At 41.1% G+C, this 27,069-nt stretch overlaps 1 protein-coding gene across 1 annotated transcript; it reads right to left on the reverse strand.

Moving 5' to 3' along the window:
• Positions 1–654: 654 nt before the first annotated feature.
• On the reverse strand, positions 655–26,590 carry TRIM36 (tripartite motif containing 36). Its single transcript, XM_066338416.1, has 10 exons — positions 26,463–26,590; positions 25,293–25,527; positions 17,702–18,027; positions 14,519–14,665; positions 13,383–13,478; positions 12,263–12,516; positions 11,535–11,659; positions 10,459–10,752; positions 9,826–10,123; positions 655–5,532 (listed from the first exon to the last, which is right to left on the reverse strand). Exons 1-10 carry the CDS (start codon positions 26,487–26,489, stop codon positions 5,178–5,180), a joined length of 2,157 nt encoding a protein of 718 aa, XP_066194513.1. The 5' UTR covers positions 26,490–26,590; the 3' UTR covers positions 655–5,177.
• Between the last annotated feature and the right edge of the window lie 479 nt (positions 26,591–27,069).

The raw sequence follows: 27,069 nt of genomic DNA on the forward strand, positions 1-27,069 counted from the left end.
TCACAGGAGAGTCCATCTGCCTCTCCTAAAGCATACATATCCACATATTGGCTGCTTTAAGTGCACTGACACAGCTCACAGGAGATTCCCTGTGAATACAGCCTCTCTTGCTTGCATGTGCACACACAGTTGGCCTGAAGGCTGCAGCCACAAGAAGCTGTAGTTTTAAAACACCCTCCAAACAACAGCATTAACAAATGTAAATATTGAATGAAACAAAGGAATGCAGATTAAAGCAGTGACACCAATTTTCAGAACTGAAGAGCCAGGCAGGCCCACCCAACCTGAGGTCTTTTGGCAGTGCAGTTCAGGTTAGAGAGGTAAGCACCATCTACTTCCTCTGTTAGGGAATGGGTAGGCTCCCTTGAAAATGCCCAAGAGCCAAGTTCCTTCTGGATGCACATTTTCCTTCCCTGACTAGGGAGGGAGGCTCAGGCAGTGAAGCTCCTAACATCAGCATCTTAAGTAAAAGCCTGGCAGTCAGTCCAAACTACTCTTTAGTCCTCCTAAAATCAGAGGTACTGGTATAAGAGCACACTGGAGAAACAAAGCAATGCTTCCTCGCCACGGGTCACCTAGTCTCATGTTTTGTAGAAAAAATTTCTTCAACCAGGATATTTAGGGGCTGGGATGTAATAATGTGAATGACTAAGATACTGTATTTCAGCTTTTATTAAAAAAAAATCATGACATCACTTTTACATTTCAGAATATTTTCAAACAAGGCCTTTCTGTTAAAGCTTTAGGTATTTAAAAAGTGTGTACATGAGTCACACATGTATGAAGCTTTGCAAGTCACACCATAGTCACCAAACAGCTATATTGCACAAAGATCCACACAATACCACACCATTTTTAGCTTAGTCTATATTGTAAAGTGCTGTTTCATAGGGAGAAATTTGAAAAAATAATTATCTGGATAGGCAAGTACTGCTGAACTGTATTTCTGAAAATTGACACTTCCATGGTAGTGGAAAAAACATCACAGCATGTTGTTAGTGCCTCTTGACAGCGTGGTTTTAATTTAATAAGCTGGAGTAAGCACCAAAGAGTACTGTCTGGAATGCATACTAAGTATTCAAGTAACACCACAAAACGAAATCAATTTTTAAACTCAGAATGAGATAAAATACAAACAGACATATCAAAAGGTAGATAAATGTTTAAAGTAGCATCAGTTTCTGTCCAGTAGAGTAAGTAATTGCATAGCAGAAAGCATGTTAAATTAATATGAAACTAGTAGAAAATAAAACCCAGGTGTTTAATTTCTAACCTCTATAGTCTCAAACCAATAATCTTTTTTAAGATCAATGAGTCTGAGACACTGTCTTCATATCTGCAATAGAGTGTTCCATTTACGAGTATTTCCATAGACTTAACAAAAGGTCTGGTAATACCAATCCAGATGCTTATAAAAAAATCTAAATGTGGAAATGTGGAGTGCTAACCATGACACAAACGCTCGAATTTGGACCAGTTTCTGAAACAAAAGAATCAAAAATGAAACATTTGTCTATGGAAGGAAATTTAGTCTGGAAAAGAAAGTTCAGCCCTACAACCTACAGCTTTAAGCCAATACTCAGTTTGGTAGATGAACTGATCATAGCCAGTTATACAAGGGGAGAAGTCACAGCTACTTTAGTGAGAATCTTTCTCCTGGCTCTGTCTGATTGCTGCACTCATATGCAAGATTGTGATTCACCTGCTCAACAGAGAATACTAATGTAAGAGTTTTCAGAGCTTGACTTGTGGTTTAATAAATAATGGAGGGAGAAAAAAAGTGGAAGGAGCAAAAAATGTTAACAGCAGAGAGATCCACTAAGTCTCACTACAACTTAGTTTGCTCCAAGACCTGGAAAAGCAAAAAAAACATGGGCCTGTTTGTGTTACCAATGAAGTTACCCAGGAACATCCAAGTCTAGAAGCGACTGAAGAGCTGCAGAAGGCCCGCAGAACTTAGTGAGTAAGGTAAACAAGCATGATGAACATAAACAAATGCAAAACAGCACACCAGGTGGGGAAAACCCTCCATGCACAGCTAACCATCAGGACTGGACGAAAAACACTGCAGAAGAAGCTTCATAATGAGCCTAGTATTGGATATCAACTGAAAAAAGCCAAATATGGTTTTAGGACTACAAGAGGAAGGAAAACACAACCCTTTGTCATGCTTCACAGCAACAGAGTGTCTTATGGACAGACTGTTCAGTCAACCTCAGCAGGTGAGAAGAGAGCAATGGCTTCAATCCAGTAAGAGGGAAGATGAAAGAGAAGGAATTACAGAAATTAAAGGCTATAATGATAATCATCTAAAACAGAAGAAATTACTAGAAGGCAAACTAGTAAGAGATAGTTTGTCTTCTCTCCTGCAGGAGAAAATTCCAAAGCATACCCCATACTTCACCCCTGCTGCTGAGACATCAGAGTTTCACACAACTCTCACTGAATCTGTGGGGTGCACTTCCACACAGCCTTTTCAAGACAGAAACATTTTCAGGTGAGATCCAGACAAGAAGTTGCCCTTTCTGGGCCTTTTTAGCCCCAAAAAGGCTGTCACACTCATGCTGGCATAGATAATAGTTTCTAACAGTTTTTTCCAACAGTGGCTACAGTCAGAGGCTTGGGAGAGGAGACATTGGAAGAGGTGGACTCCAGGTGAGATCAGTACAACAGTTCAGACAGCAAAGCCCACAAAAGTTTTGCATTATGACCTTAATACACTTAACTGCATTGTGATTTTTCATTGTGTCCCATTTCACAGCTCTACAGCTGTATACATGTACTTAGTAAGCATACTTCACACACATTCATCAAGATGCAGCACTATCCCCAAATTAGAAAGCATATCCCCAAATTAGAAAGCACATCCCCAAATTAGAAAGCACCAAGTACTTATTAGAAACATCCTTCACTTTAGATCCCTATTTTTCCACAAGTCAAGAGTGCATGCACCCTACTGGTTTTTATACATAGGTTTCTATAAAGAGAGGCAGTCCACCTGCATTCCCAGTAAGATCATGTAAGATCCTGGAAGATAGGTCAAAACTTATGGAAGACAAGAAAGTGATCAGGGTTCACCAAGTGATGAGTTCACCAAGGGCAAGTACTGCCTGACTCACCTAATGGTCTTCTGAGACCAAGTGACTGCACCAGTGGATAAGGGAAGAGCTAAGAGATACCATGTACCTGGATTTCTGTAAGGCCTTTGATAAGATCCCCTACAACATTCTTACCTCTAAACTTGAAAGAAGGGTTTAAGTGGATGGATTTCTCAGTAAATAAGGAATTGGCTGGATAGATACACCCAAAGAGTCACAGTCAACAGCTCAATGTCCAAGCTGAAACTAGTCATGAGCAGTGTCCCTCAAGAGTCTGTACTGGCAGCGGTGTTGATGTGTATCTCATTAGGTTCCCCAAGACCAAGCACAAGGTCTTGCACCTGGATCCAGGTAATCCTACTATCAATACAGACTGGGGGATGGAGAGCAGCTCTGCAGGGAAGGGACTTGGGCATCCTGGTGGATGAAAAATTGGCCATGAACCAGCAATGTGTGCTTGCAGCACAGAAAGCATCCTGAGCTGCCCAGTGGCCATCAGGGCAAGGGAGATTATTCTCCCACTCTGCTCTACCAAGATCCCACCTGGAATACTGCATCTGGTTCTGGCGTCCGCAGTACAGAGTGGTTCCAGAGGATAGGCACAAAAATTGTCAGAGGGCTGGAACACCTCTCCTGTGAAAGATGATGTGAGAGATGGAGTTGTTCAGCATGGAGAAGGCTCCAAAGAGACCTTATTACGGTCTTTAAATATGTAAAAATGATTTAAAAAAATATGGAGAGTGACTTTTTACCTAGGCCTGGAGAGACAGCACAAGGGCAACAGTTTTAAACTAAAAGATGACAGATTTAGATTGGATATAAGGAAGAAATTTCTAACAATAAGGGTGGCAAGACACTTGAGAAGGTTTCCCAGAGGAGCCGTGGATGCCCCATCCCTGGAAGTGTTCAAGGTCAGGCTAATTGCAGCTTTGAGCAACTTGGTCTAGTAGATGTCCCTGCTTATGACACAAGGGGTTGGAACTAGATGGTCTTCAAAGGTCCCTTCCAATTCAAGCTGTTCCCATGGTTCTATGATTTTGTGAAAAACTACTATGTGATACAGTTTTTAACATCAGAGAAACTAAAATTTGAAGGGAGACATCCTTTAAGGCAGAAATTAGGTCACAAACAGTGCATTTTTTAACATTCTTACTAAGAAAAATCCAAGCTGCTACTAGATAAAAAAAGTACCTATAAAAGCAAGTATTAAAAGAAATACCTGATTTTTTTTTAATTCACATATGATTATTTATGTCAGTAATTCAGCAAAGAGTTTTTGCCTAAATACCAGGTACTATTATTCACACATGCAAACATTTCTGATTTTTGACTCCAGATTCCAACATTTAAGGTACAATTGCACTTTCTTTTAGATAGCTTATAGTAAAAGCCTGGAAGAATAAAGAAACTTACCATTATGCCACCAACTATATGACACTAAGTGTCATAACTTGAGTTTTAACTTGCAATCACATTAAAGGTATACAACATGCAATCAGATTCGAGTTTACCTTCATCATTCCAAGTATAACTTAAACATTCAACACCATTTCTAATTTCTTCCTTTTTTATGTTATGTTTTTTATATGCTATTTGTGCTGAAAGGCCCAACTGGTGCTCAGGGGTTAACTGGAAAAGCATTTGACCCCGCAGAGGCATTCAGGCAGATTTCTTAAAAGAAGAATGGCAATCACATACTGTCAGCTTTGATTTCATTAAATACAAAACTGACTATATAAGGATTTAAGTTAAATAAAAGGCAGATTTCTACCCCAAAGAGTAAGTTTTGGTTGCTAGTCCTGAAAAGTAAATTTTGGTTGCTAGTCAGACTTTTTCCCTGCTTCCGCCAGGAAAATAAGTCTGTGGAGAACAGCATTGCACAGATCATAAAGAAAGGCAGGATAATTCCTCTGGTGCAGGAAATGCCTGGACCGTTTTTTTAAAAAATCACAGGCCAGAGGCTTGTGAGCAACACAAGGTAGAATAGGTAGAATATAATTTATCAGGACTAAAAGCTAAGGTAGAATTCTTCTGCTTCCACTTCCTGTTTCAGAACAGCAACGGGAAGAGATTACTGCACTAAATGTTGTCGTGGTACTCCCTGTACTTGGCTGTGACAGCTTCCTCAAGATGCACTGCTGCACCGCCCATTAAAGCAAATGCTGGGTACATTAAGCCAGAGCAATCCACCTCACATTCATACAGGCACTTCATACGGCCTGCGTCATAAAACCCCACCCTGCCTCTGTCACAGTCAAGGCAAATGCCCAAGCATGACGGCAGGGGAAGGATTCTGCTTGCTGGATCCTTGGGAGCAGCAGGTGTAGCAGGGATAAAGAACTTGTTCATGCCTAAAGTGACCAGCGTGCAAGGCTGCGATGAGTCAAAGAAGGCATCTTCACTCCCACTGTCATGACCGCTGTCTTGCTCATATCTGGAACAGAAAAAAATAAGTGCTTTTGACAAATGCTGAAGTGGGATCAGTGATATGCACTAGAGAAAACATTTTTGTAAGAGAGGCAACACCACATGATCACCCAACAAAAACTTGTGTGGCTAAAACATCATAGAATCATAGAATATCCTGAATTAGAAGAAAACCACAAAAATCATTGAATTCCAAGTTCTGGCCCTGCACAGGATAACCTTGAGAGTTACACCATATGCCTGAAAGCATTGTCCAAATGCCTCTTAAGCTCTGGCAGGTTGGTGCTGTAACCACTTCCCTGGGGAGCCTACTCCAGTGTTCAGCCACCCTCTGGGTGAAAAACCTTTTCCTAATATCCAGTCTAAGCTGCCCCTGACACAGTTTTATGTCATTCCTTCATCCTGTTAATGGTCACCAAAGAGGAGAGATCAGTGTCCACCTCTCTGCTCTCCTCAATTCCCTCTTTCCCAGGCTGCACAAGCCAAGTGACTTCAGTCACTCCTTATAAGGCTTTCCCTCCAGACTCTTCAGTGGCCCTCCTTTGGACACTCTCCAACTGCTCAATGTATTTTTTGTATTGTGGCACCCAAAACTACCCCCATCACTCGAGGTGAGGCCACCCCAGTGCACAGCAGAGCAGGACAATCCCTCCCTTGCCCAGCTGTGATGCTGTGCCTGAGGCACCCCAGGACACGGGGGTCCTCCTGGCTGCCAGGGCACTGCTGGCTCATGTTCAATCTACCATTGACCAGGACACCACATCTAGAACACTTCTTTCCAGCCTCTCCTTTCCCAGTCTGTCTGTAGATCTAGGATTGCCCCATCCCAGGTGCAGAATCCAGTACTTGCCCTTGTTGAATTTCACACAGTTGGTGCCTGCCCAGTTCTCTCATTGTCAAGGTCTCTCTTCAGGGCCTCCCTGCCCTGGAGGGAGTCAGCTACTCCTCCCATTTTTGTATCATCTGTGAACTTGCTTAGTAACCCTTCCAGTCCTGTGTCCAATCCATTTATGAAGATGAACAGCACAGAGTTGAGGATAGAGCCCTGTGGAACCCCTTAGTGACAGGTCACCAGTCTGATGTCACTCCATTCATTGCAACCCTTTGTGCCTGACCCCTTGCATGGCATTTTATCCAGCTGAGCACTGGATATTTTATCCAGTGAGAGAGACAGCATTAAAAGCTCTGATGAAATCCATAAAGATTACATCCACTAGCTTCCACTAGTGACAGATCACCAGTCTGGTGTCACCCCGTTCACTATAACCCTTTGTGCCTGACCCCTGAGCCAGTTGCTCACCCATCAATCATATGATGTGTTTATCCAGCCATTTGCTGAACTGTTTGACCAGAAGGATCCTGGGAGAGACAGCATCAAAATCTTAACTGAAATCAAAAGAGATTACACAAACTGGTTTCCTCTTGTCAACTCAGTGGATTACCTTTGTAATAAAAGTAAGCTTTTCAAGCAGGACTTTTCCCTGGTGACTGCACTGTCTTTCAGGTGTTGTTCAGTAATTCCCAGAAAAATCTTCTCCATAAATTTACCAGTCACTGAAGTGAGACTGATAGGCCTGTAGTTATCAGGATCATCTTTCCTCCCAGTCTTGAAAACAGGGATAACACTTGCCAGCTTCCAATTGACTGGCACCTCCAAAGACCATTGAAACATCAGAGAGGTTTCACATTGACATCATCCAGCTCAGTACTATAGGATGAAATCCCATTAAGCCCCACAGACTTATGGGGGTTTGGTTGGAACAGCAAATCCCGCACACATTTGGTATTAGCTGGGAGTTTATAATACAGTCATGGTCCTCAAGTTCTGGGACCCCCCAAAGCCCACCACAGGTGTTGAAAACCAAATAACGCACTAAACATACCTGCCTTGTCCCTGTCCCTCTTAGTGAGGTGACCACCCTCCTCCTGTAACCAATGGTATTTCTAAATGCCTTTTGCTATTAACGTACTTTTTAAAACTTTTTATTGCTCCCCAAAGTTCTGGCCAGCTTCAACTCCAGTTGGGCTTTGGCCACATGAATTTTCTCCCTCAAATGTCAAGTAGCACCTCTTTATTTCTCCCACATTGCCCAGCCTTGCTTCTATTTGCCATACCCTTTTTTTTTTTTTTTTTTTTTTTTTTTTTTTGGTTGTGCCTTAGCTCTAGAAGAACTCTGGTCACACAAGCCACCCTTCTGTCTCTCCTACTTGACGTATGACATTTTAGAATTGCCTGCTCCTGAGCCTTATGAGGTGCTGTTTAGAAAGTGACCAGAACTGATGGACCTCAGCATCTTCAATAGTGATCTCCCAGGGGACTTTACTTACTAGAACCCTGAGCAGCCCTAAAGTTTGTTCTCCTCATGTCCAGAGTTGAAGTTTTGCTGGCACTTTTCTTCCTGACAACAGAGATTTTAAACTCAATCACTTTGTGGTTTCTGTGGCCAAGACAGCCACTCACGTCCACTTTGCTCTCCTCTCTGTTGACAAGGAAAGAATCAAGAAGGGCACCTTTCCCAGCTGGCTCCCTTAGTACCCATACCAAGAAGTTGTCATCCTTGTGTTTTAGGACTCTTCTGGACCTGTTTGTATCATATATGTAGTGTTCCCAAATAACATCTGGCAAGCTGAAGTGCCCTACAAAGACAAGGGTGGTTGATGCAGATATATTCCTTAGTTCCTTAAGGAATAATTCATCAATGTCCTCATTTTGGCATTGTGGCCTGTAGAAGATTCCCACAATGACATCCCATTTGTCTGTCCCTTAATCCTTACTCAGAGGTTCTCAACTGCAGCATTGCCAGTTGCAGGCTCCATACACATTTCAGACATTATGTTACAGACAGTGCCACCCCTGCCTCATCTGTCCTGCCTGTCCCTCTGAAGAGCCTCAAACCAACAGGGCACACCAGCCACTGCACTCATCCCACCAGGCTTTGCTTACACCAGCAAAATACATACTTAAGATATGTATTTTTTTAAGATATATATACACCAGATACATACTTAAGCCAGGAAGGAAGATACATTTAGTAGACGGAGAAGACTCACTTGGGTTACTTCAAACAATTATTAACAGCTGAACTACAATAAGGACAAGATCACAGAGGACTTTACTAAGGAGTGGATGTATCTAAACATACTTATGCTCAGCAATCATTAATGAATTTAAAGGTACAGTAAATTAGTTAACTTGAGAAGTAACTTAGCAAATATGACCAATCCTTACATACAAGAACATGTCCTGTGAGTTTACCATGATGCTGCTATGTTACAGTATCTGTAAAATCCACAAAACAAAAAGTAGTCTTTTAGTGGTTTAAGTTTAGGGGCTTTTTTAAAAGTGCTCTGTCTGAAGCCTTCCCTGAACAGCTTCCCAGATGGTTACTGAAGAGTCTGCAGACATATTTGGTCAGTCTATGTGCTTCCTCCACCTCTGTCCTTAGATAAAGATACATGGAGAAGCATACATTTCTTCAGTACAAACATTGCCTATTTAGGATTTCATTTTTGGGATGCTTGTGGGGACAGTTGTTTCTGTGTCAGCTAAAATTTTGCAGATATCTGTGTGGAGAAGGAAAAAGAAATCAGAAAATTTAGATCTAATTTCTCACTTTGCAAATGGCTCAAGATTGTGCTGACATATTTTCCACATGTTATACAGGAGGAAGCCAAACATTTGTTAAATTCAGAAAAAGAGTCCCCAGGAGACAGCCTCCTGCCTGCAGTTCCTACACACATCCAGGCTTGCCACAACTGTAGTTGTGAGATGGGAATCTTTTTACTAGTTTGTCCGCTGTACTTTGACTTGTGCTCAGTAGCACTCCAATACACTGTGTAAACATGTAGCCTGGGGTAAGCCAGTGACTTGGAATCCACTGTGACACAGCTACTGCAAAAACATACAAATGTGTACAGTGAACACTGTACCTCTGAAAGGCTCCCAAATCTTGTATGTTAAGGGAATTAAGGCAGAGTCTTACTACGGATAATTAAGCATTGCTTCAATCTTTAAACTTACACTAATTTTTAACCTTCTTGCTTTAACTGACATTCCTTGGCATCTACAGGAACATGACTTCTTTCTCAAAAAGAAAGAAAATAGGACTCTGGATAGTAAGGACATCTTTCTGCTGGTCGTAAGGATGAAAGGGTCAACCTGCTTACACCACATCTTTCAAACTTTTCACTGGTAAGTTCACCTTGCATACTAACTGAGACCAGACTCGCCCTTAATTTACTTTTTAAAAAGTCATCTCCTTATGTAACACATGCATTAAAGCAAGAGTATGCAATTTACCTTGGACTGGTCACATCATGGGTATTGTGGAACAATTTCTGTATCTTGTTGCTAGGAACAACTCCCACTTTCACCAGGTATGAATAGGCTTCCACACTAAAAGCCCAGAAGTGCTTCCCTTTGGCAATCCCAGTGTCACCAATGATGTAATCCAGGGTTGTGTAGCATCCAATCTGCAAGCGCTCAGATCCCAAAAGCAGAGGAAATCCAGCCCTACTTTCCACAGAGGTTCTTCTTGGGTTCAGCTGGAGATGTTCGTTGTTGTACCCACATTTGTCATCAAAAAGAAAACTGAAAACTGCAAAACAGTATCCCAAAAAAATTCTGCTTAGTTATGTATTTGCCTTCTGTGCTTATAAACTACATTTTAAGTCATACTGGCATTAGAATTTGTCACTTTTAAGGGCTACCAGGAATACTAAGCAAACTAACAGTGTCTGTATGTTACCTACTTAATCTATAACAGTGTTTCTAAACATTTATGAAACTGGTAACAGTTTCATTAGGAGAAATCTGGGATCAAGTGGAAACTACTTTCCGCTCTTAAAAAAAATCACAGAATATCCTGAATTAGAAGGAAACCACAAAAATCATCAAAGTTCAAGTCCTGACAGACATAAGAAAACCCCATACCTGGAGCTGGAGGAGTACGCATAATAACTTCTTGGCTCCAAGGGCTACTGATGGACCCTTTGTATCCTCGAACTCTAAAGGCATAGCTGCTGTCGTCATCAAGATCAGATAATACTTTACTCTTGCCACAGACTTCAGTCTTCTGCCATGTCACATTCTCCTCTTCTTTATTAAGCTTATGATACTCAAGAATATAGATATCAGCTGAATCTGTCTTCCCAGGGCATTCCCAGCTGATCAGAGCTTTGTTGTACATTCTGCTCTGCTCTTCATTAATTTCTGGTATTTCTAGACCTGGAATACATGAGGAAAAAAACTTCAGAAATTTAGATACATTTTGTTCTGGAGTTAACCTTACAACCAGTCCTGAGCAACCCAAAATGTTACTGTATTCCACATCTATTTATGCCCCTGTGAGATTTCAGCCATTTTGTAACTAGGAACTATTACTGTTATTTTTGGCCTGATGCTATTTTGTTTTTAAAGTAAACTGTTATTTTTTCACTTCTATCTACTCATATTAGTTTTTCCCTATTTATGGAAAGGGATTGGTTAAAACTTTATTAGGAGGAAACTCATTTTAAAGCATCCACCTCTTAAAACTGCCTTAAACCAAAACATAAGCCCTTTGTTGAGCTACAGCACTTTCAAAGGGGAGAACCTGACTCAGTTAAAAGGAGTAGATGAGGATGGTTGCCTGTTCATACACTTAAATAAATCTCCTATTTTCTGTTTTTACTCTGAAAGGCTTGAAAACCTTCTTTTGCTGGCTGCTTTAAAAACTATTATTTTCTATCATGCAATAAAAAGCTTTTAGAAAGACTTGAGTGTGATGTAACTACAGTATTTTGGAAACCAATGCAAACCGGTACTGAAGGCAATGTCATTTTAGCTTCTTTATGAAAGCTGAAATTACCATCGCTGCCAGGTAATGCTTTCTGAATTGTGAAGACAGAAGGAACAACACAAGTCACAACACTGAGCTCTGCAACTGCTGTCCTGTGCAAGTTCGGCCTTTCTCCAGAAAAGCCCTTAAAGCTAAAACTTGAGAAAGGCCTAATGCTCTCAGAATTTACCATTGGAATGGAAGGACAAGTCACCAAGGATGTCTTCTTGCTTAGCAGTGTCCACCACAAAGTCTTCAAAAGTGGTTTCAGCTGCTGGCCTAAAGCTCGTCAGAGACTCAGTAGCTTTTTGGATTCTAAAAACACAGAAGTGAGATAGCACAAGAAAAAAAAAACACAGTTCAAGTTGGGCAGTACTTATAGTAAAAATGATGGGGTTTGCTTTAAAAAAAAGTTCTGCTTTCATGTTCATGCTTTTACTGATGTCTCCTAGAAATTTCTGTCTCTCTAGAAAGATTCTCAAGCACAAAATTTAAAGACCTTTTGTAGATCAGTGTAAAGATAATGAACAGGTAGTCATTCAGTTGGCAAAGCATTTAAACAATTTGGAGCACTATGTTCAAAGAACAAAACTGATGTCAGCCAGTAGAGAACACAAAGATCAAAGAGCTTAAAGCCAGAAGAGACCTTCTAGATTAACTTGCAAATACCTGATAAAATCTCTGAGACAAGGATTTGTCAGGGAGCTAAACAGACTACCTTTCCACTGCCATCCAACTGAACAGGGATAAGCAATGTGGCAGGACAAGACCACTAGTCTCCAGAGTGTTGTTTCCTAATGCACACCCTAAACAGGAATTCCAACTGAACATGACCACTACCATCTCCCAAGAATACAACTGCAAAGACATCCTGGAACAGTGACTGCACCTCAAACAGACTATATTTAAGATAGATACCTGACATGAAGTTGTTTTGCTGTTTGAACAAAACAGGAGGGATCAGTTTCTTTAAGCACTTCTTGAGCATATCCTACAAGGCCATTATTTTCCAGGAGCCCTTGGTATTCTTCCACTTGTGTTTGCAATTTTTCCAGCCTTATATTCCTAGAAGTTTCAATTGCCCTAAGAGCTGCAGATTTCTTCTCTTCCAGGACATGATATAATTTCTCAAAACTCTGAGATGCTTCTTGTTTAGCCCTTTCACTGTTGCACTAGGAGCAAACAAAAGACATTTCAGACAGATTCTGTGTCACTGTGGCACTGTACAGTGATACTTAAGGTTGTTCAAGACACCACAGTAATCTAGTCATCCATCTGACAGACAAGACTAATGAGCTTTTTTATGCTATTCAGCACTGAAAATGAGATCAGCACACCACCCAAGCTAGTCAGCATATGTTGTCTTTAACAGAGAATGAAAAGAGGAAAGTATTCCTCTGATTATGCCTTGAGTTATGCATTACATTTGTCTAGATAGCTCATGAAAGAGCACTGTAAAAACATGTCAGTCTCTGAAGTCCTCCTGCCCAAGAGCTAGATGCTCTTCCACCTTCCTCAATCACCCCGAACTGAGGGTGCAGCCCAGCTTCTCTGAACCATAGTGCTACCCCTAACTACTGCCCTGGATAAAAGGAACTGCAAAACAGAGGCAATCTGTAATCAAGATACACCAGTACCAGGAGCTTCTGTAATTTCTGCCTTCACATTTTTCAGCTTGTATGTGACTCTTCTGCAGGGAGATTTTGCCCTTAATTCTGACTTTCTCAAGGTAAACAGGTAGCTTAAATAGTGCACCATCATGCCCTATGTTTAACCCACTTTGGTTACGGTATCAAGTAAGCTTTATTTAATTTAAATTTACAGCAGCTCCCCAAAATTAACTTCCCTCTGTCTGCTTCCCATACTGGCAGGACTAGGTCTTATCATGTGTGATTCAGTACTACCACAAACTCTTCAAAAATCGTTTTACTACTTAATTGAAAAACCCAAAGTTTGAAACACTTTACTGAAACCAGTTTTGATTCCTTCCTGTGTCTGTACAAAGGCCAACCCCAAACAACCTGCAAGCCACTCTTACCTCTGTTTCTTTCAGCAGCAGATCCAGCTGTGTGATGTGAGCTTTCACCTGGCTCTCCTTACTGATGAGGTACTCAATATCTTTTGAAAGCTTCTCCTGTTGAAGTAAAACAGCAAGAATAGGGCATTTCACACAAAGTGACTACCAGCACAGGCAGGTCATCCAGCTAGGCCTCAGTTTATCTAGCCACAAGGACAACAGTGTGATGCCAGTTATGAGCAGCAGTCCTGTGGAGAATTGTTTGGTGACCTGCAGTGACTGCAAAGCAACTATAAGCAAAACTGCCGGCATAGGCTCTAAGGATCAGAGGTAACAGTGTCAGCTGGCTCCCAATCACCCAGGAATCACCCTCTCTCAGACTGGGAAAAAGAGACTTCAGGACATTACACTTACAGAAAAGAGCTGATAGTTATTAACTCATTTGTAGTAAGAGCTGCTAGAAAAATGAGTAGTTCAAATCACAGATTTGTCACAGTGCTTCTTTAGCTGCAAGAGTTAGCAGCTGTACAGGAAAAGCCTTGCAAACTGGTGAGGGGGCCAAAGACCACAAGGCAGGCTAATCTGGTCTTTTCCTTTTTTTTTCTTCCTGACAGCAAGAGAAGGAAGCAAAGGAAGAAGAGGAAGTAGGTGCTGTCTTTAATAACAAATTGATGTTTGCAAGTCTTCTCTGTTGTGCTTTGCTTAGGAAATTAACAGCTATGTAACTTCAGAAACATACAAAGATACATACAAAGATATCAACAGATTCTTCAGATGCAAATTTTTCAGAAGCGCTTCCCAAGTATCCTCTACCACAAGCTACCTGAACACTTACGTTAAAAAAAGTTGATAGTAAAGTCAATTAACTGCTTAAACCTTCTCCACTGTCTGTACTGCTGTACAACTTAACTCAAACAAGATGAAAGCACATTTCAGGGGTTATGTTTCAAGCATCATAGCAAATGCAGTTTAGTTTCTAAAACATACCCTACATCACATCAGTATATACATTAACCAATGTTGCACAACAACAGACCTCAAGACTAGTCCAGGGTCTCCTAAACACACATCATGGCTTCTATCCAGTGGGAGTTTGCCCTCACACCAAAAGTACTCTTCCTCTTCTTAAGGCCAGGTCCAGTGATATTTTCTTTTACCTTAAGGGTTTTGTAGGCAGTGCTCATGGTTGTTACTCTATGGTTTGCATGACCTCCACCCAGTTTGCAAAGATGACAAACAGGCCTTCTGCAGATTTCACAGTACATGTTTACTCTCTCCATTTCATGTTCTGGACACATCAAAATCTGTGAGGGAAAAAAAAAAAAAAAAAGGGAAGGAGCAGAGATAATATAGTGTACTTCCAAAAATGGAGGTTCTCAACAAAAAATCAAAACAATCAACCCAAAGCAGCATATGATTTCATCAGTGAACTTTTTATAGTCAGTTTATCTTCAACCTTTTATATTTGTCAATGCCATTGGAAGTGAGCAGAAGAACACACGCAGTTTCACAAGGTTTACAGTAAGTAAACCACTAGCACTGTCTGTGTAGCATCCATGTAGCAATCAGTCTTTTGCTAAACCCTACCCATGTTGTTTGCAAGGCCTCCAGCACCCACACTCCGGCTAAGAGCTGTAAATGCAATATATAACACACCCAACCTGTCAGTCCTAATCATGCTCATGCCAGTGTCTCTTGCAATGAACAGCTCCAACAGCTATAAACTGTTTCTTAAAGCAAGACCTGATATAACACTGTAGCAATTTAAGTCTAAACTAGATTTTGATTAGTCACATAGCCCTTGCTCTTGAGGCAACAAAGTGCAGCCAACACCACCAGCTACAGTCATTTTAAAGACAAAAGACTCCAGTGTTTCAGTCTTCCTGCCTGACTCCAGTTAAAAGCTGTTCACACTAAGTCCTGCTTCCAGGATTAGCTCAAACACCATTGCAAGAAAGCTGGTGTTTGCTAAAAATCATCTTTTAAAAACTGAACCTGTTGAAATAAACTCTCAAAGAGTTTAAAAAAAGTTCTGCTCAACTCCAAGCTCAGGCAACAGATTAAATCATATAAAGTGTGTGTGTGTGTTGGTTTAAAAAAAACAAACAAAGCTTGCTTTGCCTCATTCTAGAGCATTAAAAGACAACATTGACTCCACAGAAGGTACCAAAGAGAAGCTTTTGAGGAAGTTTTTCAGTTTCAATACGCCCCCATGAAAGAAAGCGCATAAAAATAGAAAATTTTGAGCAGCACAAATATGGACACAGTAAGATAAAACCTGAAACAAGCTTTCAAGTCTCAAATGTTATCTTAGGCTATGGTGAAAAGCCCAAAGATACTAGTCTCACCAGCACCTTAAGACTATCATTAAGCCAAATATGCAATTAGCATTCCCATTTGGATTGACTACTGGATTTGGAAGGAAATAACAAAGGGAAAAAGGAAGCTGCCAAGAAAATCAGCTGTGCAGGCAAACATCTCCAAAAAACTACAGTCATTCAGTTAGTCTGTAGAAGTAATTTTTTCACAGCAGTGTATAGCTACACCTCACAGAAAATCCGTATTTTTATTCATCTCCTCATATTACAGCCTGCAAGCAACAGACAGCAGAGGTCAGCAGACTGCTCTGTCTTCTCTCAGAACTCAAGAACAATTAGCCCAGTATGTGCTGCTCCAATCCCCAGCACACATGCTACCAAGTGCTCTCCAGCTTTGTTGTAAATTAAAGTGGTGACTGAGAATATTGTTTAGGAAATCAACAAATACTTCATGCTTTCAGCTCAGGTCTTAAAAGTGCAGTGCAATGAAAAATGCACTTTTCCTTCTTTATATTAAGCTCAAATAGATATTAGAAAAGTTTCTATAAGAGCACAGTTAAGATCAGTTTACCACTGCTGGGAAGTTTTAAAAAAAGTAGATGTATCTAAAGTTAGCTACACTATGCTTTTCTCCTTTTTTCCCATCTTCCTGTCTTCACATAAAATTAGAAATGCTAAATCCCACATATGCGCACATATTCAATACATCAGCATCAGAATAATCTAAATCACTTCACCACATTTTGCTCTGCTTCAAGAGAATTCAACTACTGACTTAATCCTGAATTCAGTCTGCATGTAGTAAAACACTTTTAGGAGTGCACAGGGATCATAAGATGCCTTTGGTATGTTCAAACAGCAATGTTGCAGCTGTGAGGACTTAGATGCCATAGAAGTTTTTAAGGAGCTGTATAGCATTTTAAAGCAAGAGCTAGAAGATAGTATGCAAACTTTCACCTTTCTCATTTATCCAATAGAGGGACATTTCACACAATGTGTGTGCAAGCACATTTGAAAGCATATGAAGCACGTGCTCACTTTTAACTGGAATAAATGTTTTAGATTCAAGGAAAACACCACCAAGTGGACTTCTTGATAAGCCAGCTTGCTGACTTTAGAGACTCAAATTTTTCCAGTCTCAGAAGGAAGGTACACTAGCAGTCAAGAGCTTCTTACACATTGCACAATAATCAAATTTACTTAATTTAATCATAATTCATCAGGATTCCTTGACCATCAGCATTTTGGGCATTTGTGGGACCTCCAGCAAAGAGGCACAGGCACACAGCATGTGCTGGGATATTTAAGGCCATTATTGTGGTCCCTGGCTAGCAAGATGGCATCTGTGATACATAACAGCTGTGATGTAACAAATTCAATATGGCCCTCCTACGTACTGCACCACAGTCAGCATGAGACACAAAGGGAGTGGTATTTTGTTATCACCATTTTGTTATCCATTCTGTCTGAATGCAGCAACAGCAGCGCCCGTGTATAACGCAGAAATTTTGCCATAACATTTTTATCTTTTCTGCTAGAGACTAGTTTACCACACACAGGCCTACTCCCTAGGCAGCACCATTCTAGATGCTCAAGAGCAACATGCCAGTAACACCAAGGGTGTGGATTCAATCCCTGTATGAACCATTCACTTAAAAGCTGGACTTGATGATCCTTGTGGGTCCCTTCCAACTTAGAATATTCTGTGATCTCTTACCATTAAGACTTAAAAAAGACTGACTCAAATTACAAGTAATGCAATCCATTTCACAAAATCAAAAAACCTTATTTTTACAGGATCCTTCAAGTATATTCTGAATGTCCTGTTCAATAACAGTCACTTGACCACCAGGAAGGAGCAAAAGCTTGTGATTCACTCAATAATTAACAGCAATAGTCAATAAAGCAGTCATGATCCTAAAAAGCAACCATCATTGCACAGATACATCTGCAGCTACATGAGAATGCTGCATGAATTCTGTAAGGTACAAACCTGAATTCTGTAAGGTACAATTTACTTACTTTGGGCCTGAAGTTGGTGGTTGGTCCTACGTATTCATGCTGGGCTTTCACAGTTCCCCAAGGATGGTGTATTTTGAAACATTCATTGCAATAGCTTGCACTGCAGTCCATGCAGCTCTTTGTGGACTCCTGAGGTGGAGGCTTGCAGAAATCACACATAATTGCAATGGCTGCCCTGGCTGCCTGTCTGTATCTTTCCACAATGGTTTCCAAAGTGAAGTTGCGAAATAAGCCATTGATGCCACGCTCTCCAAGATCAATATCCCGCTGACAACTTGGACAAGGAAACAGAGTCGATCTAGGAGTCAGTGAATTGCGTTTTCTGCCTGTGTAGACACCAAAACCCAATTTAAGATGAACATAAACCAAGCTGGAAGCACAGGAATTTACAAACCAATTCCAGACTGAAGCACATTGTCCAAACCAGTACAACACCAAATCATTTGCAGTCTGCCAAGCCAAAGAGAATACAAATGCCCTGACAAGGTAGTGTCATGTCTGACTCCAAGGGACATTATAAACTACTACTCTTAATTTCTATTTCATGTGACAATAAATTTACCTCTTCCAATCCCATCTTCTTAATCTAGTTTTGGATGCACTCAAGCTGTAACCTCTTGAAACAATAAACACGAAACCTCATGGAAACCAAGTAGTTTTAGACTAACTGTTACCCATATAGAGAGCAACAGCTTCTTAACATATTGAAGTGAAAGATCTTATTCCCAGACCAACAGAAATATATAGCCAACCTTGAGCTCCCTGAAGTTTGCTTTGGCTGAGTACAAACTTACTTTAATCATCCCAAGAGGCATCATTAAATAAACAGGAAATGAGGGAACAATATGGTATCTCATTCAAGTCATTTAGTCAAAAAATGCTGAGGCTGATTTGACCTCTCCTAAAAGGCCTCAATAAAGGAGGGCTGTTAAGTAAGCCCTGTCCACCAAAGAGGAATCTGAGGTAGTTACATCTGAGATGTCACTCTACCCTGAACTGAGGAACTACAGATCTCCCACAAGGATCTGTTAAACAGTGTATATCTATCTTTACTCATTTCTAAAGGGGGAGCCGTAGAGAAGCTCCACACAAACTGTAGAGAAGCTCCACATTCCTACCAAACAGCTACACACAAATTTCCCCTTCTCTTCAAAATAAAATCACAGGTTCAAGAAAAGCCAGTAACTTAAGAAGTCTTTTGAGTCTGGTAAGGATATGGCTCACACAGTCAGAGGTTATTCACAAGGTAATATTCCTGAGGAACCAGGAGTGCATCCCATCTCACTCATGAACCCACAGGCTGCAACTTCAAGAAAAGATCCTTTATGTATTTAAAAAGCAGGCTAAGCTAGTCTTTAGGCCTCACTTGTGAAGCTTGTCCTTACAAAAAAACCCAAAAAACTCCATCTTCTGTAGTGCTGGTGCATTGTTTTAAGATCTCTTTGAGAGCACTGCATATTGGTATAACTAACTTTCCTGATTTCATCAGGGTTAGAGATAGTTTTTTAAGTAGCTCTTACAGTGCTGTGGTTTGGATTCAGTATGAGGTTATTACACATTGATGTTTTGGCTGTTGCTAAGTAGCGCTTACCCTAAATCCAAGACTTTCCCATTTTCCATGCTTCACCAGAGAGCAGGTGCATGAAAAGCAAGGAGGGAGAACAACCAGGACAGCTGACCCAAACAGCCAAAGGAATATTCCATACCACAGAATGTCACATCCAGGAGATAAACTAGGGGCAGTCAGGTGTGACAGGGTGGGCACTGGAGAAAAATTGTATTGTGTATCACTTGTTTCTCTTGGATTTTATTTCTCTCTCTCTTTTGTATTACTATTTTTTAATTATTGTTATCCCTCCAATATATACTCAAGTATACAATTAACTCTATTCCAGCTGAAACCAGGACACTAAAGAATTTGTAAATGGAGGTATGACTTAAAGATGAATTCTTAGTGTTGAAATTGGCTCTTCTTCTGAAAGGGAAATTTGTTCTGTATTTAATCAGTGTTTTCCCATTAAATACGCTAATGCTTTACTTCTTTCTGAAGTGTCTTGTGATGCTACCCAAAATACACTTGCCTTAGGTTGCTCTCCTGTTGCTCCTTCACCTAACAATCCAAAACTTCCATTCCTATCATGCCCTTTCCATTCTCTTCAAATAAAACACTAAACCAACACTCCTATAAGGAATTAGTCCCTTTAAATATCTTTGAAATTTGACCTGTGGTAGTTATGCATGACTATCAGCTAAGAGGTCACAATCAGAGCATGGATAAGTGTGCATGCACTGACAGTCTCCCACCCAGCATGGTCTCATGCCTTTCTGTAAGTTCTGGGCAGAACAACAAGGCTGCATTTACAGAACAGGATGGGTGATACAAGGCACAGGTATGCAACTCTCTGCCTAAGGAAGCAGAGATTTTTGTTTGATTTCACATGTTTTAGTACTTACTTGAAGTTAATTAATTACTGCACATCCTGCAGCACCTATAACTTGGCATACACAGCAACACACGCATGCAAGGCACAGTAACAACAGTGGAACACAAACTGTATTTCCAGTGTATGCTCCAAGCTAGCACTGCACACAGGAACACAGAGAAATCTTCTACACAGACTTATACAATGTCCTAGACAAAAAGGTTACTTCACATGCAGTGCCATGCAGACAACAGCTACAAAAAGTGATCTAGGATACATATATTTGCTAAAACTAAGGAAATAAACATAAAATGCGGCACATATTGGGACTGCCTACAAGTAGTATGCTAGAGCAGAGAGCAAATAATAACAAAGCAAGATAGCAAGGAAAAAAACACGTGGTGCAGTGGTCAAGTTTAAAAATACAATCTGAAATTCATATCCATTGCAATGGAGGCCTTTCATTCTGCCTGTGATGGACCAAAATGAGACTGTCATCATGAGCCATGCTCTGAAAAGACTGGTGACATTGTTTATGGAAAGCAATCTAGTATCAAGGAAGTCCTGCACACCTTCAGATGTCTCATCCCTTTTCATTGACAGCACTCTGAAAGTCTAGGCTGGAGGTTTTCTTCTTCTTTTAAATTCTGGAAACTTATTTGCAAAGCTTCTTCGTGTGCTCTGCCATTTCAATACTCGAAAATAAAGAAATACATTCTCTTTTTGCCTAGTGAGTGTTAAAATACTAAGACTTAAGTTTGCTTTCTGCTTAAAGGATTTCTACACTCATATTTTAAGAAGAAAGCACTCATGAAGTAATGAAGTACTTTGGACACTGTCTTTCCTGTCTGTATTGTATCCAATTTGCTGAAACTAAATTCTGGTTATATTAAAAAAATCCAAACAAACAAAAAGCACACATGAAAAACAACAGGACAACAAACCACTTGGGTTTTGTAGACATATTTAGATGTGCAGCTCAGAGAAACTTGGTTCCTACCTACATTCTCTTTTACACTTTCCCAATTCAGTTTACAACAAGCAAATATGTCTTTTGTGAACTATTAGAAATCATCACATGAAATTTTCCACTGTGATTTGTAAACTGATTGCTCTACTTGCAGTAAGTTGCTCAATCAGTTGCAAAAAAAAAAAAAAAATCACAACATACATTCATGCTCAGACTCACAAATATTACCATACAGATTGCAAAGACTCAAGTCAAAGAGCAATCTTAAGTATGTCTTTTAAAGACAATGTTTAAACATCACCTTCCCAAGGAGAAGTACCAATACTTAAAATACTGAAAAGTCCAAGCTGCGGTAAATGGTTTGCAAAGGGATAAGACATCTTAAAGTTGTGTTTTTCAAGTAAACAGTATTACCAGAATTCTATGGTTGTGGAAGACATGGACATTAAATGTGTGAAAGTTTAAGAAAAAAAAAGATTTAAAAGTCAACTGGATTGTTTTGAAAGTTTGGGTTTTGTTGTTTTTTTTTAATAGAAATATATATTGCCACCCCACAACTCAGTTAATGTATTTGGATGGGTTTTTAGGGGGAAGGGGAAAAAGAGGATTGGTATAGCAAAGGGAAGGGGTAAACCGGGAAGGGGGAGAGGGGAGAGAAAGGAGAAGGGAGGGAAAGGGAAATGGGAGAAGGGAGAAGGGAGAGGGAATAAGGGAGAGGCCCCATAAGATAAACTAGCAGAGCTAAAATGTTACTTTTAGATACTTTAGTTTTTCACAGATCAAAAGAGCTTCCTGCAAAAAGAGCAGACACAGACAGCTTTCCAAGAGGTCTGATGGTATCATACAGTATCTCTGTTACATGACACTTTCAGCCTTCAATAGAGGCAATTTGAACTTCCTCTTCCCATGAGCTGCTTTGTCCTCCACTGAGTGTGAAATTCATATTTGTTTTTAATTCAGTTCACATCTTTCTTGAAGGACACCATATTCCTATGGATTGCTCATGTGTCTGCCATTACTGTAGCAACAAGGAATTTGGGGACTTTTTCTCCTGGTTTTGACCAAGCATTATATATTAAAAAAAAGTAATCAGTATTAAAAAAGTCAACACAGTGGCTGAGCTGCTCAGACAAGCTCAGTTTTGGAAGTGAGATATAATTAAAAGGCTGACTATCCTTCAACTTGATTGTGTCATTAGACACACCAAATATTACAAGTCTGTGAGTGTAAAATGTTTAGTTTTCCTCACATATTCACATATGCTGTGATAAACTGTGAGATTCAGAACTACCTACTCATAGCAACATGGTGTAAATTTCAATCTGTTCTTCATCAAATTAAGCAGGCTTAGATAAAATAAAGAGTCAATATTACATTCCATTTAGAAGGGATGGCCAAACACAACCTGTAAACGTAAGGAAGAGCAATCAAATAATCACACTCCATTACCAGTAAGACAGCAGTTTCATTGAAACTTGAGCATGTAAAGTGAAAATTAAAAAGCAGGGGGCACAGGAGGTGGTGTGGTGATTACTGGGGTTCTGTGTGCATTTTTGTACCCATCAGTGTATACTCAGTCATATGCACACAAGGAAAATTGAATAATCCAACCCTTAACTGAATTCCAGTCCAGTTGGCCTTTAAATCAGTCTTGCACAGAATGAAAAGCTGTCCTTATAGAACTTATTTGCTGTACCTTTGCTCACTGCAAAAGCCTTTTTGTGGACTTGACCACTGACAAAAAGCTATATGCTAACCAACAATATTTAACTCGAAATCTAAATGCTAGACTATCTCTAGCCAACACAAGAAGTGAAGCATTTCTACCTCTGCACCCAAAAGACCTCCTCTGTGAGGCTGCAAACAATGAACAGAGAGCTGTTTAGACATCAAAAAAATGAGATACACCATTGGTTTACAATGGTTCAAATGAAAAGCATCAACTCTTTTCTCTCCTGTGGCTGTTAAACTCCTGTAGGGTTGAAAGGCAAGAATGTTTAATTTCCTAGCATATCAAACAACTGTAAGATTTAAGCAGAACAGGAAAATGGAGAAAGAAGGCATTGGAGAGGAGGGGCACAGGGAGAGATATTTCAAACATTTGCACAAATGTCAACATAACCACATTACATGCTTTAATTACACCAACACTGTAATTACAGTAGCATTAGCATGGAACAGCAATAAGAAATAGCCTTCATTTTCATGCTAGATACAGAAAGATTTTGTTAATTAAAAATGATTTTAAATACAATAAAAAAAGAGTATTTTTAAACCAACACACTGGATTTTAAGCAGCACATACACTCCATTTCAAGGAGTTCCATCTCTTTTATATTAAGACAAAATGTACTTGTAAATGCAAGTTGTGTGTGCACAACAAATACAGAACATGACCAAATACAGACCAGCTCCTTCTGGCATACCAAGATTTTAAATGCCAACCCATTTTAAATAGATTACATTCCTTATGGAGTCATTAGGGATTCTTTATGTGGAAAAAAAATAAAAACCCCATACTGAGAAGGTGTCATATGCATTTTGAAATGAGACACTACAATCTTGACACTGACATGCCCTGCACAAGCCTCCCAGAAGTTCTAGTGGGTTTTTGTTATGCATGTGAGACCCCACTTTGGACATTTTCCTTACATTTTCTCTCTTATGGAGCTGTTCTCTTGAAAATTCCCCTACAGATCACAAAGCAAATTTAGCAAGACAATGCACAGTATGAGTACTATAGATGCAAGACAGCAACTGAGCAAATGTAAATTGCATTGCTGGTACCAAACTGGTGTGAGAGCAAATCTCACACTTGATGCAGCAATGAAGCTATCTATAATGCCTGTAACATTAGAAGCAAAGACAGTTTAATCTGAATTTAAAAAATTCTTCTTTAACACTTCCATTTCCATATGCTTTTCATTCTGCAAATCTGAACTGTCTGAGATGATAATTTTCCTGTGATGTGCATCTGCCCAATGCTCTTTGAGGTAAGAAGGGGAAAGCTCATTATTTCCAAATCTCAATCCTCTCTTGCTACTCATCGAACAGGTCTTTATGAAAGCAATCACCTCTCTGTTAGCAGGTCAGATGAGGAGATATACTCCCATCAGTTTGCTGAGTGGAGGCAGACCACAGTGGATTTTAAGATTAGAACTCCTGCAACAACTTGTGTACGTGTATCTCAGGACAGGATGGTGGTGGCAGGGGGAGTACCAAGGACTAGTGTTTTTTTTGCTTAACCAACTGATTTGAAAGAGTACCAGTGCTAACAATTCAGTACTGAACAGTACTAAATAATTGTTTAAAAGAAGCTGGTGAAATTGCACATTTGATCTGTTAAAACTGGGAAGGATGAACTTCAGTAACATAAAATGTAAGATGCAGCTTTAGAGTTTGTCTTGTTGGTAACTCCCAGAGCACAGGGGAGTGTGGTTTTAAAGTGGACAATTATGTCAAAAGAAAGCCTGAAAGCCAAGATAAGATATCTTGCAAGAAGTAAACCATGCACAAAGCACTTCCAGTGCATGTGTATAAAAGCAGACCAAGTCAGCCATGGATTATGAAGACTGCAAGAATCTTTTGAGCACAGTATAACGTAGAGCATGAGGAGTCCTAAAGCCAAGCACTCCTTAAATCTTTGAGCAGACCACAATGAAGGAGGCTGTTAGGGCTGTCTTCTTACAGTCATCTGTCCTTCAAATCTGCAACCATGCAATAATCATAACCAATGGAAAATGATTTATTATATGCATAATGAAGTGGGCAAGACAAAAAAGCTTGTAAAGTCTACACAGGCTCAGAAGGAAGTCAGAACTACTGCACTGGGGCTGAGCAAACCAGAGCAAACCACTGGGGCAGGCAATGAAACCACCAAAATCTACATCTCCATGCTACTGAACATGATGCTATTGCATCTCCATGTAACTGAAATAAAGAAATAAACAAACACAATGATTATAAAGATTTATAGAATGCCATAAAGACGAATCTATTACAGATGAAACAGAGTGCATTGTCCTTAAAAATATTGCCATTGTTCTTGACAAAATGAACAAGAGTAGCACTATCCTAAGTCATCTCTATAACCGCATCAGGAGTATCAGGAAGACATTTTGCCAATGCAGACACCACTCAGCTCAAGCCAGTCTAATTAAAAAAAATCAGGAAAACATGCACAAATTCTGATACATACCTGATCTATTAATCCTGTCAATTCTGTCCATGCTAGAAGCAGAGATTCTAATTCGAGGGCTACTCTGATTAGAGGATTCAGAGCCTCCATCAGCAAAGGAGTCTTCAAATGCAAAAAGTATTTCTTTCACACATTTGTGACAGATATTGTGCTGGCAGGGAAGGATCAGTGGATGGGTAAACAATTCCTTGCATGCTGGGCAGATAAGCTCTCTCTCAATACCCTTAATGGCAACCTTCATGATAGAAAGAGAGAGAAACAAGTGTAAGCGCAGGAAAACACAAGCCATCAAGATTTATGGCACTGCTCTATGCCACCAAACCCCAACTCTGCAGAACAAATGCACACAGATTATCTGGTTTGAGGCACTTCTCTGGTTAAAACAAATATCAATTAACATTTACGAAAGCACCGACAGCATTCATTTCAAGTGAAGTGAGCATTGCCACTAGGCAAACTCAGTTCATCTTTAGGTCATGCCTGCATTGCAGGGGAGGAAAGGAGGGGAGTAGTCTTAATTCCACTCAAGGACCTAGAGAAACGAATGCAACCATACTTCTTAACAATAGGAGTCCTTATGTTTAGCTTGCTCGCTGGCTTACGAAGGGGGAGGAGGGGAAAAGAAAAAAGAAATTAAGTGTCAGACTGGTTAAACAGCAGGCTTCCCTGACATATAATTCACATTTAAGGGCTGAAACTGTCTTTACTTCATTAAGGTAACCGTTCCGAGTCAGGAAGATTATTTATTTGTTTGTTTGTTTATGTACGTCTTTTATCTGTCGCACAAAGAGCCTCCTGTGGATCGCTGCGGCTCTTTAGTAATTCTGTGACCCCCGCGGCCGCCCCTGGCAGCGCGGGCCGCCAAGCGCCGGGTGTCGGGCGGGCGCAGGCGGCGGCAGGGGCAGCGCACCGCCCGGCGCCCTCCGGGAGCGCTTCCCGTCCGCGCACCGCGCCCGTCGGAGCGCCCTGCGAGCCCTGCCCGCCGTCCCAGCGGCGCTGACAGCCGGGCAGGGACGAACCTGCTGGCGCACACTGGAGGCACTGACAGACAGACAGACCGACTGACAGACAAGCAGGCAGGCACACGCCCTTTAGCCCCTCGCAGCACAAGAAGAAGGACGACGCACCCCGCCCCGGCGGCCGCGCCCCGCCGGTTCCCCCCGCGCTCACCGGGCTCTCCAGCCGATCGCTCTCCATCCCTGCGCCTCCTGGTCCTCCTCCTCCTCCTCCTGCGCCGGGGCGCTGTCAGCCCGGGCGGGCGGCCGGGACGCGGAGGGAGTAGAGCCCGCGGCGGCGCCCGGCGCAAAATGGCGAGCGGGCGGGCGCGGGGCAGCGCGGACGGGGCGGGGCGGCCGCGCCCGCGGCAGCAGCCGCACAGCGGAGCTGTCCAGCCTCCGCGCAGCCCCCCGCGGGACAGCGGCTACCTCGCTGCTATTGTTTTGGTCCTTCTCTTTCGCCAAGCGGCACCGGAAATGCCGCCCGTCCCGGCGGCAGGGAGTATTGAGTGCCTTCCCGCTCAGCCCCTGCCGCTGATCACCTCCTGTGGTACCCATGTCATAGAACCGCTGAGTCGTAGAACAGTGTGGGTTGGAAGCGATCTTGAAGATCACAGAATCACAGAATCCTTGAAAAGACCCTTGAGACTATCCAGTCTAATCTTGTGTCCTAGAGCCGTCTTGTCAACTAGACCTTGGCACTAAGTGCCACATCCAGTCTTTCTTTAAATACCTTCAACACCTTCCTGGGCTTTGAAGAAGTTCTTCCGCATGTCCAACCT

Source organism: Sylvia atricapilla, chromosome Z, assembly GCF_009819655.1.
Source record: "Sylvia atricapilla isolate bSylAtr1 chromosome Z, bSylAtr1.pri, whole genome shotgun sequence".
Classification (NCBI taxonomy): Eukaryota; Metazoa; Chordata; class Aves; order Passeriformes; family Sylviidae; genus Sylvia; species Sylvia atricapilla.

Excerpts from the sequence above, each read along its gene's own strand:
- TRIM36 (XM_066338416.1), bottom strand. The coding sequence starts at position 26,489 with ATGGAGAGCGATCGGCTGGAGAGCCCG. Across the intron at positions 18,028-25,292 it reads TGACAGGATTAATAGATCAG|GCAGAAAACGCAATTCACTG; the intron begins GTATGTATCAGA and ends GTGTCTACACAG. Across the intron at positions 14,666-17,701 it reads CCACCAACTTCAGGCCCAAA|ATTTTGATGTGTCCAGAACA; the intron begins GTAAGTAAATTG and ends TTTCCCTCACAG.